Source organism: Vidua chalybeata, chromosome 6 (assembly GCF_026979565.1).
Source record: "Vidua chalybeata isolate OUT-0048 chromosome 6, bVidCha1 merged haplotype, whole genome shotgun sequence".
Lineage (NCBI taxonomy): Eukaryota > Metazoa > Chordata > Aves > Passeriformes > Viduidae > Vidua > Vidua chalybeata.
Window position 1 is genome coordinate 11,809,768 of NC_071535.1, and position 23,805 is coordinate 11,833,572.

General features: G+C 35.3%; 1 protein-coding gene across 2 annotated transcripts in view; it reads right to left on the reverse strand.

Moving 5' to 3' along the window:
* The window catches only part of WDR25 (WD repeat domain 25), a 60,310-nt gene that overhangs the window by 20,461 nt on the left and 16,044 nt on the right, over positions 1-23,805 (reverse strand). For both annotated transcript variants that reach the window (XM_053946606.1, XM_053946605.1), the window contains exon 3: positions 5,944-6,091. In XM_053946606.1, the coding sequence (XP_053802581.1) occupies positions 5,944-6,091 (148 nt within the window). The remainder of the gene's footprint in view (positions 1-5,943; positions 6,092-23,805) is intronic.

Genomic DNA, 23,805 nt, shown 5'->3' on the forward strand with positions numbered 1-23,805 from the left:
GGGACCTTATTTTATATATTGAAAAAGATGCCCTTTGAGGAGAAAACCCCCTTATCCATAACAGGTATAACTCAGCACACTTGTATATACCTTTATTGTGTACATATTTATTGCATTTTAGTTCCTAAAGGCAGCATAACCAACTCATAGACTAGAAAATTGGGCCTTTTGAAAATGTCCTTGGCTAATTGAGGGAAAATCCATACTACATATAATTTTCCTTTATAAGGGGTTGTTATTCCAAAGCAGAAATCAAATGTTTCTCTAATCCTTAATTTTCAAAATTTCAGTAACAATATCTACTATATCTTTTGCAGTGAGTTTTATGTTCCTTAAAGGCTTTAATTAAATTCTCCAAGCATTAAAGGCTTGCCAGTAACATAATAGTAACATGCACAATATGGGAAAAAATCTTTAAAAATATCTTGAATATATGTTTCTGCTTCTTTATGCCGCAGCCTACTGTGAAACTGCTCAGCTATGAAATCAGATGTTTTAAAGTCTATTTAACATTCTGAATTTTTCACAGAACATCAGCACAGTTGCTCAGCACAGGATGCTTCTGTAACTGTGCTTAGTGGTCCTCAGGTTCACACACCTACCTGCATAACCCTAAAACATTTACTTCCTTACTCTAATCTGTAATCTGTCTTTCTCTAAAGAAAGGTGAAGCCTGAGATTTACAAGGACACAAGAGCAGTCTTGCTTAGCAAAATGGATTTCCCTCTGTGTTTAGAAAAACACATAAAAGAACATATACAAAAATATTTCATTACAGTCACAGTCCCTCATGCACAATAGTGAGAAAACACATTAGATTGATTAGACACCATTTGTTCTTAACAAATCAATGCTGCCTGTTACTTCTCCATTCTTGGTGTGCTTACAAATGGCCTTATTATTTTCTCAAGAGCCAAAGTTATATTGATTACATGTTTTTCCTAATTTTTGTCCCTACCTGCTCACAAGTTCACAGCAAGTGAAGATGTTTGAAATATTAAATAATTTTCTCTTATTAACCTTTGAAACGTCCCCAAAATAAGTACTTTTCAGCAAGGCTTTACACCAGTATGCATAAAAAGTAAAATGCTGTTACCCCCTAGCTGGAGAGTGACCTCTAAACTATGCTCAGCTTATTTCATAAAACTGCTGAATCTTGGGGGAAACCTTTGACCTCACATCTAAGGTGCCTGCATACACTCAAAAGAAAAAAAAAATAAACAAGCAAACAAAAACAATATTAATCAACTAGGCTTTTTTCTGAGGTGCAATATAAAAGCTACCTGCATATTAAAACATACTCCCTAAATAGTACTGGGAGAGAAAAGGAGGAACAGAGGATTGCCACAGCTTTCCTGGGGTGATGTTTAGGTAAGAGAACTAGATCTCCTATGTGAACAAATATGAGTACAATTAAAAATAGTAATGTTATATCTATAGGACTATCAAATTAGAACAGAAAATACATAGAATAGAAAATTTGAACCATTCTCTTGCTAGGTACAAAATGTTCCATTAAGAAAGTCTCTCATTATAACTCTGAGGAAATTATATTTGAAAGCAAGCTCAGTGCATGAACTAAAATACAACTGCAGCATTTGGCAACTTAGGAAATGTGCCAAAATTTCTTGGAACATTCCCTCTGTCATAATATTAAAGAAATGAAAAGTATCTACAATATGCAAATAGTAAAAAACCCAGCCAATGTTCTGCCTATGCTATTATACCGATTCATTTGTGACTAATGAAAAATCTACTGATTAATAAAACATGCATTCCAAAAATAAAACAGTTATAAATAAATTCTAAAAATACAATTACCCTTCCAAAGTTGGTAGAGCATCTCCATTACACCTGGACGTAACAGAAGTTAAATGTCAAATGTATTTGACCTTGAACATTTTAAAAGCATTTTTTTTCAGTGCTCTCAGAATATAGCAGTATTTAATACTCTGTAAATAACAACATGTCTGAACTACCAGTAATAGAAAATGACTGTGTGTTATTAGAGAAAAACAAAACCAGGGAGTCTCAGACTGCTGCATTATTATAATATTTTTGAAAATATTCAAAAGGCTTTATTTTCATAAAGAAATAATGTATTTAAAATAGGACAATAAAAAAATATTAACCATAACAGGCAGTAAATCTGCAGGTTTTGGATCTACCAATATTCATGAATCTCCATAGTGCAGTACAGAATTTGCCTGATGCAAACTGCAACTAATCACAGAACCACTCATGTGAATGACTCATGCATAACCTTGAGTTCTTTAAAATTTAATGCATATTTTGTGTCTGACCCACACTGAATGTGTACAACAGCTTTTAAGAAAACCATATTTGTGGAGAGTCTTAACTTCACATCCTGGTGTTAAGGCACTGGATGGCCCTTGAAGATAATAAATAATGATCTACAAAAATGGAATTTAAAAAATACTTGCCCAGCAACATCTATTATCTCTTATCCAAACCACATTAAGATAACTCCTTGTACCTCATAAACTTGAATTTGTCTCTTGTCTGTTCTTCATCACAGTATCATGTAGGTTGGACCTCCAGGCATCATCCAGTCTGAATCCCTACTCAAATTATGTCCAGCTGCAGCAGATTACTTAAGGGTCTGTCCACAGAAGTTCTGGGTATCTCCAGGTACAGAGTCCACAGCTTCTCTGAACAGCCTGGTTTAGTATTTGATGACCCTTGAGCTGAGCCAACAAGTACTTTTCCAATGTATGTTCTTACATTGTTCCTTTGCCTCTTATCCTTTCACTGCACATCTCTGAGAAAAGCCTGGTATTGTTTTCCCTACATACTAGGTAAATACTTCCTGATCTGGCCTGGAATGACGTTCCTTCTTTGCTGCTGAGAACAATGCTGATTCATATTCAGCACCAGGACCTCCAGGTATTTTTCTGCAAAGTTTCTTTCTAACCAGTTTAGCATCAGCCTGGTCTGTTGCACAGGATTACTCCATTCCAGATGCATGTCTTTGTTGAACCTCCTGAGATTCCTATCAGCTCATTTTTTATGCTTGCAGTATCTTAGATCTTTTTATATATAAGAACTTGCATTAAATACACAAGGACAAGAGGTTTGATGGTGTAAAACTGCAGGATAAGATTTCATGGATGTGTCTTCTAGCCTTATAGCAGGATTTGTCTGCCAACAACAAAAATTCTGTTTCATGATTAATGAGATTTCAGTGTTTGCTTCTATTTTGATGTTGCTCAGATCATAAATGTTGAAAACAAAACCACTCCAGAAGATGCAGTATATTAGGACATGGGATACCCAAACCAAAGTCCAATCTTAGAAAGAAAATTCCCTGAAGATTTTATTCTAGTGCTTTTGTTACAAAATTGCTGACACATTCCTTTGAGAAATATCATAACTAGCATTCATCAGACCTAGAACAATTAGCCAGATTACAATTTCAATTTAATAGGGCAGAAACTATGTTCCCAACAGAAAAAGACAAAAATCCCCCACAACTCAGCAGCTCAATACCATGCATGTATTAAGCTGTATTTGCAACTTTTTTGAACCTTTTAAGTCATTCTATATAGACCTTCTTTTAGTGAAGGACACGTAGCAATTTTTATAACATAGATGTAATATATAAAATGTATACTGAAAACAAAGACAAGAAAGATTGGATTTTAGGAAATTACTGGAAAAATGTTGAACCAGAACAAAACATACAAGAGCATAGAGCCTGAAAGAGAGCATTATTATTTATAAAATCCCACTGGCACGCATTTACTACATTTAAACACACTGGCAGTTAGTTCACACTAGCAATGGAAAGCAATTAGGATTGAAGTCCAAAAAAGTATATGAAAGCCTAATGTGAAGGAACAGTTCTAACATCTATCTGAAGTTAATCAAAGAAGAAATCATCTCAGCACTGATGAAGAGTGAGGAGGAATGAATGATTCAGTGAACTAATGTAAATCAAAATCTTATAGATGCCTTAGTGTTTTTCAAATGGAAATGAGGCTTTTTATATCAAATTGATTTGGATTCCAGAGGCAAACTGCTTGCCCTGTCTCTCTGAACAGAACTGACTGAAATGTATGAAGAGTAACTTTACAACACGGAAGGAACTCAGAAACTGGCTTGCATACATAAGAAATCAGACTATCTGATCACTCCTATTATGCTTTTCCAAATGAGGTGTGAAAGTCAGGTCCAATCACAACTGCAGTTCAGAGGAACTACACGGAATTCTTTAAATAAGACAGTAATGAATACCTGATATTTCCAAGTATATAAGCATTCATTGCATACATACAATTTATTTAAGTGGCTAGAAACGCCCTATAACTCACGAGTCAGTAAGGAAAGAACCATTTACAAACTTACCTGCTTTGACACTCAGTAAATATATTTTGCTATTGTTGTCATTTCCTAGAGATAAATTAATCACTACAATCAACTTAATCCAGACTTCTGTCCCATTACTGGTTAGTTAAGCTAAAGATATGTTGCAAATTAAAGCATATTATTTAAATTATGTATCTTTGGAATTTTCCCTATGATTTTATGAAATTTTTCCCAGAGTAGGGAAAAATTACTCAGACACACAAAATCTATTCAGCTGCTATAAATCCCATTACAAAGATAGCCAGTCTGTTTAGAATTTTTAAGCATTACAGACAAAAGTAAATCCACCTGGATTAGTAAGATTCAGTTATATGTGGGACTAGAAAGGTTGCTGTAGAAGACTAACAAATTAATGATTTGGTATATTAACCTCCTGTACTATTACACCAAGTATATAAAGCTCCTTTCCCCATTAAAAAAGCTGAATAGTCTCAAAACATCAGTATTCTGTAACATATTTTCCATTCCTACACTGCAACAGCTCCCTTCCAGCCATCATTGAATTCAAATACTTCTGGTATAACTATTGTTGAGAAAAATAAATTCTTGGAGCATGAAAAAGAACCTTTTTCTCATATGAACAATATTTTAAAATTTTCTTGGCTGTTTTCCCAGTTAATCTGAATAGGACTTCTGCTATCTAGATATTCACATACAATGTAGTTCTGACTTTTATGCAAGAGAAAATCCTCCTAGACAAAAACCGCTTGTAATTTTTGTAACTATTTCTATTGTAGTCTTACAAAAAAAATATTGCACCTTTGCAGGAGTTAAACACTTTAAAATAAATTAAAGTGGGAGATGTAAAATTGCAACTCTTCCCTTGATGAGATCCCATTTTGGATCTAATTCATACACGCACACAGAAATGTCCCATTATGCACAGCCCCAGTGAATGCTGCTGGATGTTGGTAACATACATTAAGGAGAGAAGGAATACAGCTGACAGAAGCACTTTAGTTTGTGAAGGAGACATGAGGAGACACAGCATCCCGGAAATTAGTTGTTAAGGTTACAACAATCAAATCCTAAATCAAATTAAAAAATGCATCAAAGCAACACAAGTTCATTCTCAAGGTTTCATACCAGAATTTAAGTTGCTATACTCCTAATTAAGGTCCTATTCAGAAAAAAGAAAATATCACCTAATTAACTTCAAGCACAAACTTCAACCCAACAGAGAATGAAATACAAGCCTATGTTTTATTTAAATATATGTATAAATGCTACTGAAGTCAGCTTTAAGAGGCTGTTCACTTTAATGAATGATGGTGACAGAACATAAAAACATACACTCCATTCCATTCATCTGTGTAGTAGCTGACAACAGAAATTACATGTGATTGTCAACTGTAAGATATTTCAGTTTTCTCAAACTTCTCCAGCTACTCTTAATTGCCAAAATACATTTTTTAAGTAAGGTCACATTTCAAGAATTCTAACTTTCATCTACAGATTTGTCTATATTTTAGAAGAAAGAGTAAGGCAAGCAAGATCCCAAGTTATCTGTACAGAATAAAGAAGTGGCTATAATGCATTCTTCATGGCCTTTACCTGTTTCTACATCTGTTAAATGCAGCATGGAATCAAAGCCCCCACTGAGGATCCTTCTTCCACAGGATGACCACCGGGCAGCTCGAACAGCACAGGAGTGACAGGAGTAGGTTTTTAAACAGCAGCCTGTATCTACAGCATCCCATACCTTAAAAAGAAGGATAAGGACACCTTTGCAAAGAATCACAGTATTTTTTTCAAGAATAATTTGCTACAGCAAATCATTGCAGTTGAGAAAGCTTTGCATTCTGAAATTGTATCAACTAAGCTGTAAAAAATTTTAAATAATTTAAATAATTGCATGGTTGTTTAGAATTAGGGCATTTTATTAACAAGCCACAAATCAGTAATACAATTCTATTCCTTTTGTTGTTTCTTGAAATGTCTACATTGCTTTCAATTCACATTATACTTTCCCATTCATAATGTTGTCTTACTCTACGCAGGGATGTATCCAAATACATCTTACCTTGAAATCATTTTTCTTCCAAATTTTTGTCTCCATCATATCTTGCTTTCCATCAAGGAAGAAGAATCCTGGCAGACTACAGTTTTCAAACCTGCCCATACATGAGCTTTTATAATATTTCTTGGTTTGTAATTTTAAGTAGAATTTTACCTTAACTTCACTGAGGAAGAAGATAAGACTATTATCATGCAGCCACATGGAGATTTTTAAGGACTGGTCTAAGTCCTCTAATTTTTCATTTTCTTCTGGACAGACCTAGTTGATGCTGAGAATTTCTGAAAATCCTACTAGTTTTCCAATTTTTTTTAAGTATATAACAAGTAGCATTTTCAGAATATAAATAGTCTTGTTCATCTTTTAAAAGCAATTTTAAAGAGAGAGGTGCTTGTTTCCAAGTAATATATTTTAGAAAATACAACTACTTTGACTTCAGTTATCAAGTACAGTTGACAAAAAGCAAAAGCATATGCATTTCATAGTTCAATTTTTGTCATAGTTTTAAGATAAAATTAGAAATTTAGCAAGAACTGACCCATATAAAAATCCAGTAAGATCAGTTCTGTGACAGAAGGCTAAACATCAAAACTGTTTTCTAATAAATGTTCTTCCTCAGTAAAAACTGGAATATAAAATATCCCATGGTTGTACAATATAATACCTATTGAGCTTTAAATGTGAAGAGGGAGAAAAAAGCGAGACTTTGGGTAATGTACTTTTTTCTTCAATTATATTTTCTTCTTACTGGACAAAAAGGACTTGCTGACAGTATCATTACATAATGCATACTCAGAAGACAACATTCCATTAAAGAAAATTATTTTATCAAAAGATCTTCTATCACGAAGCACAGTTCTGCAATGCAAAGCAACCAATTATCATTAATTGCTTGACTAGCCAGTAAAGATTGAAACCGTGAGGGCCATACCCTTAGTATTCTACCCGAATCACAAGTTTGAAAAATCAGAGAAATTTTAATATTAAACTGCTTTTGAAAGTAAGTTTCTCTCTTTTAATGAGTTTTAATGATTGTTTCAAGTTTCACAGTATCAAAAAAGGGTTAATTATGTCTTGGAGAGCTTTTAGTATGAGGAAGCTAATGAATGAATCAAGACGAAAGGAAAAACAGGTGGTACATGCTTCCAATATTTTCTGTCATGTTTTAGAGATTAACTACAAAAACTCAATTTTCACAAGAAAGGTAAAGTAAAGCAACTCAAACAGGACTTTTGAGTTTATTCTTCATTTAAAAACAGCTACATAATTGGAAATAGCACATTCTTAAAGCTGCACATTTCCCTCCATTATGTGAGTTGGAACAAGTGATCCACTCTTGTGGATGAGACCACTGACAACACCCAAGGGACAATTTACCAGGTAACACATTTCTCTCCAGTGTTTTACTTTCCATCAGCTCTTTTTTGCCCAGGTAATGGTGGTGTTACAATGCTTTCTGGAATTAAAGTTGCGTGGGCAAGGCAGTTTTGACTGAGGAAATTCACTTAGTTTACTGCCCATTAATGTAAACTTTTAATTACAGAACCAGGTTTTGAGGAAAAAAGACCAAGAGTTAAACAAGCACTTAGGGGAGCATCTTCCCCTGTCAGATCCCTCTTCAGTCCAGTTCTTCTCCCCCCTGCTCCTACCCAGCTTCATCATTTGTCACTGGGCATCATGGTGACATGCTCAGCCGAGCAGTGAATGCTCAGCTGTAACAGGTTGCAAGCACTAGGCTGTGCCTTCTCCAAGTGACAGAGATGTTAACCACGCACAAATGGAGAATCTTCTCTATTTCATTACAAAGGCTAATGCTTCAGATCCTATCAGAGGATCACTGCAAAGCCACCATCATATCTGCATTTCCTTAGGGAGCCTCTTAAGCACTTCCCCATTCCTGTGTATTTGCACTGTTTAATCAGTGGTAAGTGAAAAAACATGAGGCTTGTGGGAGAGTTCCACTGTACTCAGTGCAGAGCTGGAGAGGAATGGCTGCTCAGCTGCTGGTGCCTGCTCCATACAGGCAGCCACCGTCACTGAAAAAAGGAGAGGTTGCAAAAGGATGAGTTCCCTGCATTTGAGTTTGCATCTCTCTGCCCAAGCCTCAGATGTCAGGTCAGCAGATTCTCCAGGGTGATGGGCATTTCAGGGCTCTAATTTCTACTGAGAGAGTCAAGTGTGTCAAAAATAACTTGTGTGGAAATAAAGGCCTTTTTAGTCTTTTTTTCTTCACTTCTTCCAAATTCTAGGAACTAGGGCCATTGAAGCATCCTATTTCAAGTGACTGATGTTGTGAATCATGCCTTCTTTGGCAAAAAAGGAACATGAATTACAACCTCTTTACTAAAAGAGGATCCCAAACATATTCTTCTGAGTGGCATCTATACATGAACTTGAAAAAAAGAATTTGTTCTCAAAACCAGTCTAAGGCTGAAGATAAAGTCCATAACACCATAATCTAAGAAGGAATTTTAAGAATTTCAAGGTAATTTTTTTAATATATGAAGTGTCTTAGAACTATTTAAAATTTTTCACTTAAAATATCAAAAGCTGCTAAACTTTACCCGGTAATAAGTGCCTTTACAATAATTAAATTAATTAATTATTTAATTAATTTTTAAATTTATTTCTTATTAATTAATTAATTTACAAATTACAGTTGTAGAATAAACTCTGATATTTACATGGAATAAAGATCATATTTAGTACAGAATAAATTACTTGGGCATGGAAAACAGTTCACTGAAAAATACCGAGAGAGATATATATAAATCTTCATTCACAGGCATTGAAACACATGTATCAAGTATTCTAAGACTAGAAATTATTATATATCTGCCAAAGCAAGACACATTTATATGAAATTATTTTTACCAAGAGATCAACTGCTTTAAGTGTTGTAGCTTGACTTCAAAACTCAGCTCTCACAGAAACTCAGTATTATTTCTAGATGAAATACTGAATTCTCATTAAACCTGAGGTTGCTCTTTTATCTTGTGATGACCATTGTGATTTTAATTGCTGAGCTAAAAAGTTAAAAGCATACATTTCATCCTGCTACTCTGAAAATATTATTTTTTTGCCACACACTGAAGCAATAATGTTATACATTATAAACAGTAAAAAGTCCATCCTTTTCCTTTATAAGAATCACAAAAACAATGAAATATGCAACTGTTATTAGAAAAATAACACATATTATCATATTGCCTCCTCTAAATGTACAATTATTAACTAATTAATTATACAGTATTAGAAAGAAATAAACAGCCAATAATGATTTCTAGCATAAAGATATCATGAAAACTTATTTTTTCCAATTTTATTTAAATTGACTTTATCAAACTGGCTTATCTTTCCCTACTATTTCTTACTCTTCTAGGCTTCACTATTTATAATACTGCATTGCCATTTCTGTTCCATAAATTGTTTTCATTTCATTTCCTCTCCCATTATATAAATTATGGTGATTACATAGTTCTATGCTAGGACCATATATGGGGCCAAAATGGCAGGTACAAACAGCAAAGGGACGAAATCACACTAGTGATTTCTTTACAAAACCAATTTTCCTTTTACTTTCTCTGTGGCACATTGTAATTCAACTGCTCTTTCGCATTCTCTATAGTATTTGGAAATAAAGGCTTCAGAAGTTGTTTGCTTTCCTGTATAGCCTAGAAATGCTATGAAAATGCTGTAACATGTATTTGAGATAACATAACCAGACCTCCCTGCCCTTGAGATTAGAAGTTCACAAAGCACATAAGCAACTACACAATCTAAGAGATGATATTTATTATAGATATGTTTCCAGATCCTATTTTCTGCTTTCAGGAAAACAGCCTTAGAAAATAAAGTAGTTTGGGTTGAAGATAAAAACTCTTGGTAAGTCACAGCAGGAAGCAGGAGAGGGTAAGCACTTGATACTCAAGTAAACAGCAGTCACAGAATAATGCTCTGGGGCCTGCTGCACTATCAATCAGCTCATAAGGCACAAAAGAAAGGCTTTTATCTTACTGATCATACAAACTAGGGATTCATTCCCAGAAAAAAAATATAACACAGTAACATAAGCAGAGTAACCAAAATAATATGAGAACTCATCAAGCACATCAAGAATGATAAATTAGGAATTGAGCACATCTCTTTCATTGCCATGCTATGATTATCTATGATGCACTTGCCTCCAACTTAGATTGCAGAAAAGAAAACTCAGCAGCCTGACTTTTAGAAATAGAAAGGTGCATCTATTCAAGCAGGCAGTCAGTAATTGCACAGTGAACCTGAAAACAATGATTCAATTGTGATAAATTAGAGGTTGGAAGCAAGTGAGGAATTAAGTTTTATGCATTTTGAATTTGCATGCATAGAGGAAATACAGCAGAGCCAGTCAAGAATACTAAACAGTAAATTAATTTCTGGAGCATGTGTACCAGAATTAAAAAGTTTTTTAATGGATGGATCCATGTTCATTTCAATATAACATCCATACTAAAAGAATTCTTCCCCCCTCAATTTAGCCAAGTGGTGCCAAGTTGTGTTACCTTCTTCTGTCAATGGCTCCTAATGAACCACAGTAAGAAATCATTTCATACTTGTCAATTACTATAAATATAAATGTGGCATTTAAGAAACAGCCCTGTTCAAGGATGGTGTGGGATAGTACTGAGATACAGGATGTATGAAGAAATTACCATGCTTTGACTAGAATAGACTCTGTTCCATTCCACAGCACACTCAGGCTGCTCCACAGACTTCTGAATCTGAGAAGACATGAGCCTCTCCTGTCCCTTTTTTTGGAACAGCACTGCTCCCTGATGCATCCCAAGGAGACCAAACTGATTTGGCTTTTTACTTTGTTTTTTAACTGCAGAACTGAATTCAGGTCTGAAAGATATGCCATATCTGCTAACATGCAATTTCTAACAAATACAGTAGAGAAGGAAGACCCAAACTGTCTACATAAAATGTCTTTTCTAGTTTTCAAAGCAGGCTCTGATCTGTACTTTGAAAGGTTCTTTGAAAATCAATGGGCCAGAGGGCAGAAACAGTCTCATGGAAAAATTATAAAAAGGTATCTCCTGCTGTTACTACCTCAGACTCCCCATTTGGATGAGGTGCAGCTTTGGGCAGGACTGCAGGAGCTAAAAGTGCCCCTTGGTTATCTCTAACACACAGCAATAAGGATAAGGGGCTACATAAAGAAGTGCATTCTTTTGTTCATAGAACTGAGACAAGAGAATGCCAGGAAGGGAAGCAATAAATAGCCAAGCATTAGAATTGCTAGGTGTGCCTGAGCCTCTCAAGCCATTGTGTGACTTACAAAAACATCTGATCTTACCTGTAATATATCTAAATTTCTAAAGTAACTACAGGAATATTTAGAATATTTTATGCTTGTTTCAATTCATGTCTTCTTAAAATATTGAGCTAAATAATACTGTTGTAGTACAAAGCAAAATTTGTTGAAAGAACTACGAAAGAAATCACTTGAACGCTTTTGTCTAAACCCACAGTTAAACCATGTGAAAATAAATTAAGCTCAAAAAACCTGTGAGCTAAGGTCACTTAGTATATAACCTTCAAGTGCTAATAAACTTATTTTCAAGCAGTTATGAAGGATGTAAATAGATGTTCAGATTGTTACATGGACTATGAGTGATGACATTTGGAACACACCAGCTTAATTTTTAAACCAACTGTCCCAAAAAAAGAGGTTTTCTGCAGGATTCTGTATAGCTACATAAAGCTAACACATTTTCAGATGTGTTGAACACTTGTTTCAGGAATGTTTAAAGTGTTCTAGGGAACATATTTTAAATGACATCCCACTTCCTAATCTAGACATGGTGTAAGAAGTATATATCAATGCTGTCGCTGGAACATTTACGGATTTCCACTAGTTTTCTTCTTGCAGCAGTTGTAACTCAAAATGCAATTATCTTACTAATTTGAAGGGAAGAACCAACTTTATTATTGCTTTAATATCTGAATAAGAGAATAAGAATTTGTATTTGGATAGCTTATTACTAGACAACCCTTAGTACTGTAGAAACAAGGAGAATGGAAAGTAGAAAAATAGAATAAATTCAATTAACTGAGACAGCCAGCATAAGGTCTAAATTTGTTATTTTTCCCTTAAAAAAATAATGTTAAAATGTCACAAGTGTATTAATCAAATCGATGAGGTATAAGGTCTACGTTTACAAAAAAAGAAAATAATGAAAACAAAAACAAACAAAACCCCAAAGAAACAATCAAAAACCCCAGAAACAAAATCAAACCCAAAAATAACCCAGCATATTAGACATAAAATAGTTCTAATTTTATAGGGGGCTTTATTCAGGCAGAAGCATTTTAGTTACAGTATTGTGGCATACTGTTGGCACTGCTACTAGAAACTACTCATTGGTATGAAAACTGATTTGCACAAATGTAAAAAAACTTTAATCCTAGAAAATCCAGCAAAGGTTAAGCACAAGCACTACATGAGCTTCATGCCAACCATGCCTATGAAACACATTTCCAATTATTTGGCGTTTTATTTTAGCATATCCTCCCACAGAAACCTTCCTTTCCCCAAGGAAGGTTCCATAATTGTTAGTTGTGAAGCTTTGTTTGTGTGGTTTTTGCATTAATAAGAAAATGAAAACCCATTCAAAAGTGCACTTCGAGCTGCCAGCATCCTATAAAATTATTTTAAGAAAACACTAATGGAAGAAGATAAAACATTGACATTTTCATTTGGCAAAGGAGGGACAAGAAAAGAAAATAAAATTCTGTAAAAAGGAAACAAACACTCCACACCACTGTGGCAAGAGCTGCCCATCTGTTTACATACAATAAAGAAATATTCTTGATAAAGTTTTAAGAACAAGAGCTACTACATTTCTTAAACAGACCTAACAATTCCCTACTTCAAAAGTTAACCTGTAACATGAGTAAAACCTAATCAACCAAGGAAAAATGAAGACATAAATAATTTTAAAGTATACAAACTATCTGTGATTTTGCCAGTATAAATAATTAATGTTGCCTCCATGGGAACCTTTCAAGTCAAAGTTGGCAAACAGAACTCTTCTGAAAGAAGTAAATTATATTTTAAAAATGGTAACAGTAAGACACTGAATACTGACATAAATATTTCATAGACATTTCTATTAAAGAATTTGCAAATTTTATATTCCCATTGTATCAAAAGTGTCCTCAGGACACACTAATCTCATCTGTGAAAACGCTTTTTTTTAACCATTTGATTCAGAAATGGAAAAAGTAAAGAAGACATGGACTCTGGTGAATTCCTGTTTCTTGGATGTCATTCGTGTCTGGAATTACACACAGAAAGATTAAATGGATAGCTGAGACCTTATTTCCATTCAGTGGTTTCAATATTCTTTCCCTATTAATTATCTGCAGTTTCTGGACAAACAAGCTCAATCCTCCAGTGTTTCACCACCCTCTCAGAGGGAGGCCAGCACCTACACACAGCTGGTGTCTGGATGAAATGCTGCCAAACACTGACGAGTAACACATGCATGGAGGCAGCAACACGGACTAGCAAAATACTAATAACATATTCAAAGACTTGATTAAAGTAAATAAGTGCTGGAATATTATATAATTATTCAGAAGTAAGCCCTGCTGCTCTTATAAACTGAAGCTAGAGATTAGAATGAGTTTGTTTATAAAGAATGTTTATCTAAAATTAATATCTCTACAATAAGAACTGAAATACTGTTGAAGTATGAACAAGTTCAGGGTGAAATCTTGAAAATAAAAGTATGTTTGAGGGGGTTTTGGGTGGGTTTTTTTTTTTGTTTGTTTGTTGGTTGGTTTTGTTTTGTTTTTTTTTAAATGTGTTTCATACCACAATCATGGGCCATTTCATTGTTTGGTAGCATTTCCAGGGAAGGTCGAGTTAAGATTTGGCACCAACCTTTGAGTTTTAGGGGCTAAAGGTTTACTGCAGTGCAGTGTGTTTGGCAGAGAAGTTTGTTTTTCTAAACAGAGATGAGGGTTACGAGTTTCAAATATGCATTTACTTTTAGTATCACAATGTAATACAAGGCACATCTGTATTGCCACAAGAACATGTTACAAAGCAACAAAATCACTTTAAACAAACTAAAATCAGCAGGAGCTATATATCTTACTTGTTTAATGAACAGTACCAGCAGACCAGGTTCACCCCACTAAAATAAAAAAAAAATATTGAAACAAGCTCAGTAAGATGATCTTGCCACTAAAAATACTTCCAAGAAAGTGGGCAAATATGGAGAAGTACTAACACAACTTCCTTAGATATCATCTGAATTTCTCTACAGGAATGACTGCCACTCCAGCAGGAGAATGTAAACCAAAACTGAGGAGGTGTGCTGAAGAACCTAAGAATTACCAAGCTTTATCAGCTTTGTCAACTATAATCAAGTTGGCAAAGACACAGAGAGATGTGAAAAAGCATCCTAGTTTCTGGTAACAAGTATTAGAGCTTTAATTAATATGTCAGTTAGAACCTAGAGCATAAAACTGTTCAAACACATCCATCACACAGTTGCTAGCATTTTTTATTAGTTACATTTCTTGACAGTATTAAGTTGCAAGTAAACTTTTTTTCATTACTTATTTTCATTACTTTTATGCATTTTTTTTTCTACATTGCCAAGTGAAATCTTCACAGTTCTAGCTTCCCTCCTTGGAACCAAAATATCATTAATAAGAAAATTCTCTGAAACCATTTTATTTTCTTTTAAAAACTTTAGGGAAATAAATTATACCGTTAGACTTTCAAAACACATTGATTCCTTCTACAAAGCACAGATTTGTTTGTTAGAATGTTTAAGACCACATGTATCATTTTAAAAGACACTAGAAAACTGCAGACATTCACTGAATAAAGTCTTCACTAAATGAGACCAAGACCTCTGAACACACTGATCATTCTTTTGACTTTTATTCTGGCAGATAGCTAGTTTTGCCAGTTCTCCTTTGTTCTTGAAAAGGAAAGATTCCAAAGGAATGGAGATGCAATAGACATTAAGAGCATCTTTTCCCTATTCTAAGATTTGGAGAAACACTTTGCTTTTCATTGATATGAGACCACTCTAAGTAGAACCCTTTTGCCTAAGAGTCCTTTAAAAGCCAGCAAGACTTGTGGGACAGCAGCAGAGCCGGCACCAAAACACCCTTGGACAGAGATGTCAGTTCAGCATCCTCTGCACTGGTACCTCCCTTCACTCCTGGTTTCAGCACAAACTTGGCAGCACCAAGACCTCAAGTGGAGATGAATGAATAGGTCACATTACACACAACATTTTCTCATCCTTCTAAAAGGCCTGGAAGATGCAACCTCTGAAAACTACACTAATTTAGACACACCGAGAACTGCAAAAGTTTGAACATATATTAAGGTGTAGGACCCATGTGATCTTACATTTGACTTTGGCTACACATTTTAATGTCCAAATGAATCAATAATGCAGGGCTGCCCACGACAGCTTGTGGGAGCATTTTACTGAAGCTATACCATACAATTAGAAATAAGCTGGAGTCGTCTTTACCTTCAGAGGAAGAAACATCAAGCCCCCTCTGGCAGCTGTACAACTTTAACATGTTGATTTGTTTCCACTGAAATAGCCTTATCCTGCAGTTCAGAAACAGGGGTGGAGAGAAAAGATGGCTGCAAGCCCATTGTTTGATTCAGCTCTTGCAGTAAAGGTCTTGAAGTAAGAGCAGAATATATTTGATAAATATATTTGATAAATTTATTTATTTATTTTATATTTATGCAATATATTTCATAAATATAACAAGTAGTTTTATTATTTAAGTGGCACTGAGGATAATGCTAAATTTTAGTTGTGTAGCAGATATGACTTTGTACTGAAATCGGTTTAACCAGAACAAGAGAGCACCAAAAAAAGAGGTAACTTATTTGGATAGGCTTTTTAAAATTAAACTCAATATTTTTAAATTGCTTTGAAGCACCTAGCCTGAAGGCTGCAGGGATAAACTTTGGCTGAGGTCTTCTCAAAATTTTTCTGCATAAGATGTTATTTAGCAGGATGGATGTACAATATAGGAACCTCCACTTGTTCTAGGAACACTAAGGTCACCCAGACTGAGAATTTTTCCAATTTTACTTGAGGAAAGCATTCTGCTTTACTACAATTGTTTGTACCATTACTGAGTTATTATGATGCTTATGTGCCTCTAAGCACTGGGGAAAGTAATGGGAAAAACTTACAAGAAGTTTATGGGCCAAGTGACAAAGGTCTCTCAGTGCAAGGTTTGGTCTCCTGCTTCCCCTGGAACAAACTGTTCCGTGTGCTGTGAATGTTCTGCCTTCAAACACACACATCCAATTGCTGCATGGGAATGGGAAGTGCTGCTTCCTATGTAAAAAAAGAGCCTCCAGATAGCTCCTAACACAAAGCTGCCTCCCATAATCCTCAATGACAGTTCCTCACAGGGAGATCTCAACAAGGTCCAAATCTCTGCAGCACAAATTCCTGCTCAGGTGGGTCTCCACTGGATGTGTGAAGGTAGATTTTATCTAGTATGAAGTCTGCGAAAAAATACTGTTAAGCCTTGGAAGCTGAGGAGCATCAAAGAATGAGTAACATGGTGAGATTCAAGTCATTTCTTATATGAAGGATATTTGCATTTCCTGGCCACTCACGAGGAGTGTAGGAGGCATTTCTCAAAGTTACACATTTGACTTCCAGGATTCTCAGTGCCTCCTCTAAGATATGCTGACTCAAACAAAACAGTTTGCCCCACAGATGGGGATGGCCATCTAGTGTGCAGCAGCCACACACATTAAGCCTCAGCAAATTCCTGACTTTTAAATGTAGTAGAAAAAATCCTGCTTTGACACAGTTACCTAGAAAAGTTCTAAAACAACTTGCCCTTTTTTTTTTTTTTTTTTCAGCTGCCCTCCAAGCACACAGCACAGTTCAGTTTCCTTCACTCAGCACAGCCATCACCATAACTCAGCCCTGACATGGGGCCAGGCACAGTGCAGGGCTGTGACCATGTCATGCTTGCAGTACCAACAGTAGCTTCACCTTCCCTTCCAGCTTCCCCACGTTATGTTGCTCAAAACAAATACATTTCACTTCCACACTTATATCCAGCGTGTTGGGGCTGTTTCCACCCTTCATATCCGTGTGTCTCTAAACTAAAGAGGGGGTTTGGGGTTGTTTCCCCCACCAACATTACTCCAGCTGTCCCAGGTACACTGAAACTTGACTAATTCACACTAATTTTAGCACAGATAAACAACATTGGCTGTGTCATGCTATTTTCAAGTATATTCCTTTTTCAAATGAAGTGAACACAGCAACTCCTCTTCGACAAGCAATTTGCATAGCATCAACATGCATCATTAGAATACTCAAATTTTTATTTTTTCATTTAGGGAACACAAGTATCTACACATTAACAGCTTTACATAAAACTGATTAACTTTTGCTATTTCTCCTTTGCATATCCATGCAAACCACTAGACAAAAAGGGACCTGCCATTCATGTGACAAATAACACAAGATTGCAAATATGTTTAATATTCTTTGTAATATAGCTCAGTTCCTATAACATAATTTCGATTGCCCTACGGAGTTTCTGTACTTTGTACTTTATAACATTTAATCTCTCTCCTGTGAAATCTTGAAGAACAACCTATTCCATAAATCAACTCAACAGAAAGTTATTGACAATGATTTCATGAAGAGCTTTGTCCCAAAGGGCATTGGTAGGTAATTTGCAAATCTTACGTACATCTAGTCAGCAGAGGGTTTTCAGTGCTCACTTACATTCCTACAAGGTAGTACCATGATACAGCCCATCTGAAGTTGAACAAGCGATCTTTGATTATGTTTTTCATCAATACAAAACACAACAGTTTGTATCAAATTTTAAGATTCAAAAAATAACCTTAAAAGAACTACTTACTTTTATCACATTCTGCACAGAACTTTGGTAAATAGGTTTTTCTTTATTAATAGGTATGGGGCTGTTTATTTTAACAATAAATTCAAAAACAATAACATAGACACAACATTCATTTTAAAAATACAGGATTTTTTTTCCTAAAGTCAATAAGCATATAAAAATTTTATACTTGGTTTACCTAGTTATCATAAGCTTAAGAAAAACTACAGCAACTTAAGACACAAGAAGCTGTACCTCAAAAAGAGATTATTACTCTAGTCCAAATGTTTCCAAGCTAGTTTCCAGATGTAACTGACTTCTTAAATTTAACTAGGAGTACAGCTCAAATGAGAAGTCCTGCTACACAAGTGTGGGTGGAAGCATCTATAAATACTCAGAACTTTACATGTTAAAAGTATCTACTATGCTCTCCAGCAATAGTTTAGAAGTTAGGTAACAAACTTGCATATTTGTTGTGATTTTGTCATGTTATGGAGATTGTATCACTAATTTTCATTTTACAGCTGGTGTGAGAGCAAGCCTTTGCAACTGGAAATGAAAATAGCAGCTCCTTCTAAAACCCTAGGACCAGATTAAAAGCTAACTTTCTCCTATGTGGATGTTGACTTGAAACTATGAATTAATGACAGTTATCAAGGAGCAGATATGAACATACTGACATACCTGCAAACATTGCCTGGCATTTACAGAGGACCCAATTAAGTTATTTTTAACTAGACAAGTAAATTTAATATTTAGATTCTTGTAAAATACACACCACTGCCCTCCCCTGTTTTGTTCTAAAGCCTGATGAACACACTTCATTTGGCAAGCAATAATGCACAACTGTGGTACTCTATCATTAGGGGCTGCCTCTGGTTACATTCCCATAGTGCAAACCTACCTGATCAGCACATCGGCGCAGTGATACCATGGGAAATCCCAGTTAAACTCAGCCCAGAGAAACACCTGTGTATCCCAGCAGAGCATCTCACCAGCTCCACTCAGCAGCTCTGACACCCAGCTGGCTCAGTTGCTCTGGGCAGCACAGCCCTGGAACATGCACATAAACCCAAAGGTCCACCACAGGTCCCAGAGAGCTCAGCTCCTTGGCACCACTGCAACACAAACATTTAAACAATGCAGCCTCAGGTTCAGCATTTCGCACTGCAGCAGCAGTACAACACCTAGAGAAAGTGTTACTTCACCTAGAAACATTTCATGCATTTACTTCACTGCCACTGCAGACTTACAGAACAAAGAATTTCAAAATTGGAAGTTAATGCAAATATTTGGGGTTTGGCTTAATTGAAAATTCTAGTAGCATTGTAGGCTACTATATATTAGCACAAATTTAAAGAGATTAGTGACCAGTTTTGACTAAATTTTTCAAGAGTACTTAAATCTATTTAAGCACATAAATGTAAATTATTTCTAAAATAAACAAGGAATGTCAGAAGCTGAATATCAAGTTTTTTGATAATCCAGTCTCTGTACTGAGATACCCAAGAGCAGATTTATCAAAGAAAATAAGAGCCCTTCATGTATAACGGTAGGAGAAAAAAAGTAAGAAAAAAATGTTTTGTTTTAACCCATTTGGCACAGCAGACACATGGAAAAGCTTTTTGACATGATTACCGGCCCATTCAGTTAGAATGGGTCTATGACATTACCTAAATACTTAAAATCAAAATCTGGTGGTTGTGAAAAGCTTTTTTTTCTCCAAGTCATTCTACAGATGAAAAGTTATCATTGGGAAGTTTCCCCAGTGAAGTCCTTACCAATTCCAACACTATTTTCACATAACATTTTGAAAACCCTTCCACAATCAGATTCACTTTATTATTTTAGCGTCCTATTACTCAATGTCTCCTCCATTTGTGTTGCCATCACTAAAACACTTTTACTACTTAAAAAAAATATTCACCACTCCCCTTGGTTATGCTTTCACGTACCTGCAGTTATCTCCACTCCCACTGCACAAAACACAAATAATTAATCTTCATGGCTGTTTCTAAAATTTAGTAGCTTTTCTTCCTGTTCTTCAAACTAGCTTGAAATTGATGTCTGAAAGATCAAACATCTGCTTAGCATGTTGTAAGTATTGTCCCAAATTAAAAACTTAAAAGTATTTCATGTCCTATATAGAAAAATATTATTCTGAAATGTAAGCTACAGGTTATTACCAGGATTTCAATGGACTCTCCATTCACACAGGTTAATGAAATGTGCAGGCAAAGAGAACACGCAGTTTGCAAGTAAAAGTAGTTGACAATAGAGGTTTTCTGCTAACTTAAGGGTCTTTTTATTTTATAATTTTTAATATAATTTTAATATAATTTTATAATTTTTAATATACATACACATATACACATAAGCACACATAAAGTGCCCTGCTGCAAAAAAGTTAAAAGAAAGATTCACTACTGAAGAAAGATTTCTTTTCATGGAAAAACCTTGAAGAGAATCCTTGGATATTTCAATTAAGTTTCTACCTGAAAAGCAGAGAAGAAAGATGGAAGAGGGAACCTGGAAACTAGAATACAAGGAAGATTTTCTAGGATCTATGAGGGGTATTTTTGATTGCAGTATAAGCTACCTTGGGCTGTGGAATGCTCCCTGCCAAGAAAAAACATCCTTAGAGAGAGAAAAGCATAGAGAGTGTAAGTGCTATGACTGAAAAAAACCCCTTCTGGTATTATCATAAGCCATATTTCTTCAGCTGAAGATGTCAAGACACCTTTGTAACACCTCATGATGGATCTAGCCTGCCACTCTAATTTGCTACTGCTTCTCTTTTGTCATGCTCCCAAGGGAAAAAAAAAAAACAATCAACTGATTGCTTTTTCTAAAAAAAAAAAAAAAATTATACACATCCCAGCTCAGGTGTTATAAACCAAATGGAATGAAATAACTGATTATCTGTGCTGCAGCGGTACAGGTAAAGAGTACAGAGGGCATAAGCAACTGCAACACTTCCGGAATGATTTAAATAAAATCTGAATTTTCTACTGAGAAAACTTTAGAAGCAAAATACATTTTTCACAGTAGGTAAGAGATTCCAGAAACATAAGTACTACCTTGAGTAATTATTGTTAATTAACTAGCAATGAGGCACTATTTCCAAATGTGACATTTAAAGCACATAATGTGATTGTGAATATTCACAAAGATAATTAAGTTCATCTGCTTCAAGTCCTTGATTTCAGCACATCTGAAAACACCTCTTAAACTATCATTAGACCTGTAATCAAGTATTTTGTTGCTCAGGAAAATTGCATACCTTTGCTTACCTGCTAATATTGGGATATGTATTCAAATGCCAGTACATGGCTTTTGATAAGAAACTCTCCTTCAGGCAAACACTGAGGGGAAAAAAACCCACTAATTCTGATTGTTTTCTCTGAAGGGTCCATTAAAAATTAATTCCTCACACCATCAGATGGAAACAAAACCAAACATTTCTGAGTTTCCCTAACTGAACTCAAGATCACAAGACTGATGTGAGCTATACTTGACTGAAAATACTCATCATCAAGCCAAAGGTACCCCCAATGCACATACTGAGGATACGATTCATGTTGGGTTGCATACTTTCTTCCATCTTCTTTATAGCTAGATCCATTTCTCTCCAAAAAGAAAAATGCATACCAATGAATTCAGGGAAGAAATACAATGTATAACATAAAAATGTGAAAATCAGAAAATGCACTGACTTGCGCTCTTGGAAAAAAAGTTTTAACCATTACTCTTCAGAGGCAGAAGGAGTCTTTGATCATCAACTCTGATCTTGGTCTTGATCAAGACCTTCTTGGAGAAATAAACTCTGAAAATAGAAAAAAAATGACCCCAAGAACAGAATGTCGGAAAAGTCATGATTTGGTGTTTTGTCCTTTGTTCTTTAAAGAGTAAAGACAGCTTCTTTCCACTAGAAAAGAGATTAATGAATAATGTGCTCCAAGATGGAGACAAAATATTTAGACAGCGTTCTAAAGTACAAAAGCTTAAATTTACTCTATCACTCTCCAATTATTTGGCATAGAGGATTTTTAATCAGTCCAAACAACAGTGTGAATTATTATGTACTCTAAGGATGTCCTACTGGTCTGTATCTTTCAGCCCAGTTTGAATAACAGTTTTATTCTATACCAGAAAACTCTTGATCAAACTTTTATCAAGGATTATGTTTGAAGAAAAAAATAAGGCAAAATCTTTCTAAAAAAAGAAAAATTAAATGTTCTTAAGGTGCATAGTGCCAAGAAACTCCTGACCCCGTCAAAAAGCCAGTTCCTGCTGCTGCCAGGGCATATTAAGTGTAGATTTACTGTTCTACTTCAAAGTCCATTGCAAGCAGAGGCAATGCCAACTGCCAGAACAGAGGGGATGAGGCACTCTGTGCCACAGGTCATGAACCCCAGCCAGCACTCTGCTCATACCAGCAGCCAGCTGGACTTCACTCAGGAGGGTGTGATCCTCCAGGAAAGTGTTGGTCCATTCTCAGCAGTCAAACACCTGGCCTCAAACACAGCATACATCTCATACAACCAATTCCAGGCTTGCAAAGAAACTCCTCAAGAGATCTACATGTTACCCACCTTCCCCAAGATCTGTTTCCTTAAACTATAAATAGACTGAGAAAAGAAGAAGAAAAAAATGTTCTACAGCCTCTGGAGATGAACAACAGTGAGAATTATGTGTTGCTGCACTCCGACTAAAGACATGAGTTCAGATAAAAGTGGTCTTCAACCTAACTAATCAATAAAATCATAATTCTAGCTCTCTTCCAAATGCTCAAAGCATGTTTCAGAGAAAATGAACCAACTCAGGATTATCCAAAAGAAGAAATACAGAAGAGTAAAACTTACTATAGATATTCCTTTCCCTTTCCTTATTCTTTTGCTTTTGAAACACTTTCTTACAGTCATTTAGTAGCAACCTTTGGCAAGTTTCATGAGGAATTATTCTGTTCCTAAATAAAGTGGTCAGCAAAATAAAATAGGCTGTGAGAGGTTACACTACACTAAATACTGCTACACTAACACCACTACCACCAAGCGTAACAGGTTAGTTCTAAGGCAAGCCAGATTGCCAAACTGGCATTAATTGAAGGCCAAGTGCTCCAGTGCACATCCTCAAAGCTACTGGACATTTTAAATCCCCCAGAGCGGTGGGTTACTACTTTTTATAACAAAACCACCAAAGAAGAGAAGGAATAAGTAAAAAGCAAAATTATGCCATTGGTATTTTCTCCTATTATATTTGTAAGTATGACAAAGTAATGTCTTCAGACATTTCAGGGGAATAAATATGTATGTTTCTGATGATCATCACTGAATTTACAGCAAATTAAGAGGAAAGCAACAGCTTAAAAAATGTTTTTCAATTGAATTCTTCTGCTCTACAGAGCTAGCATGATGGTATTGGACCGTATGTACCATAACACATAGATTATTGTATGCTGTTTTCTC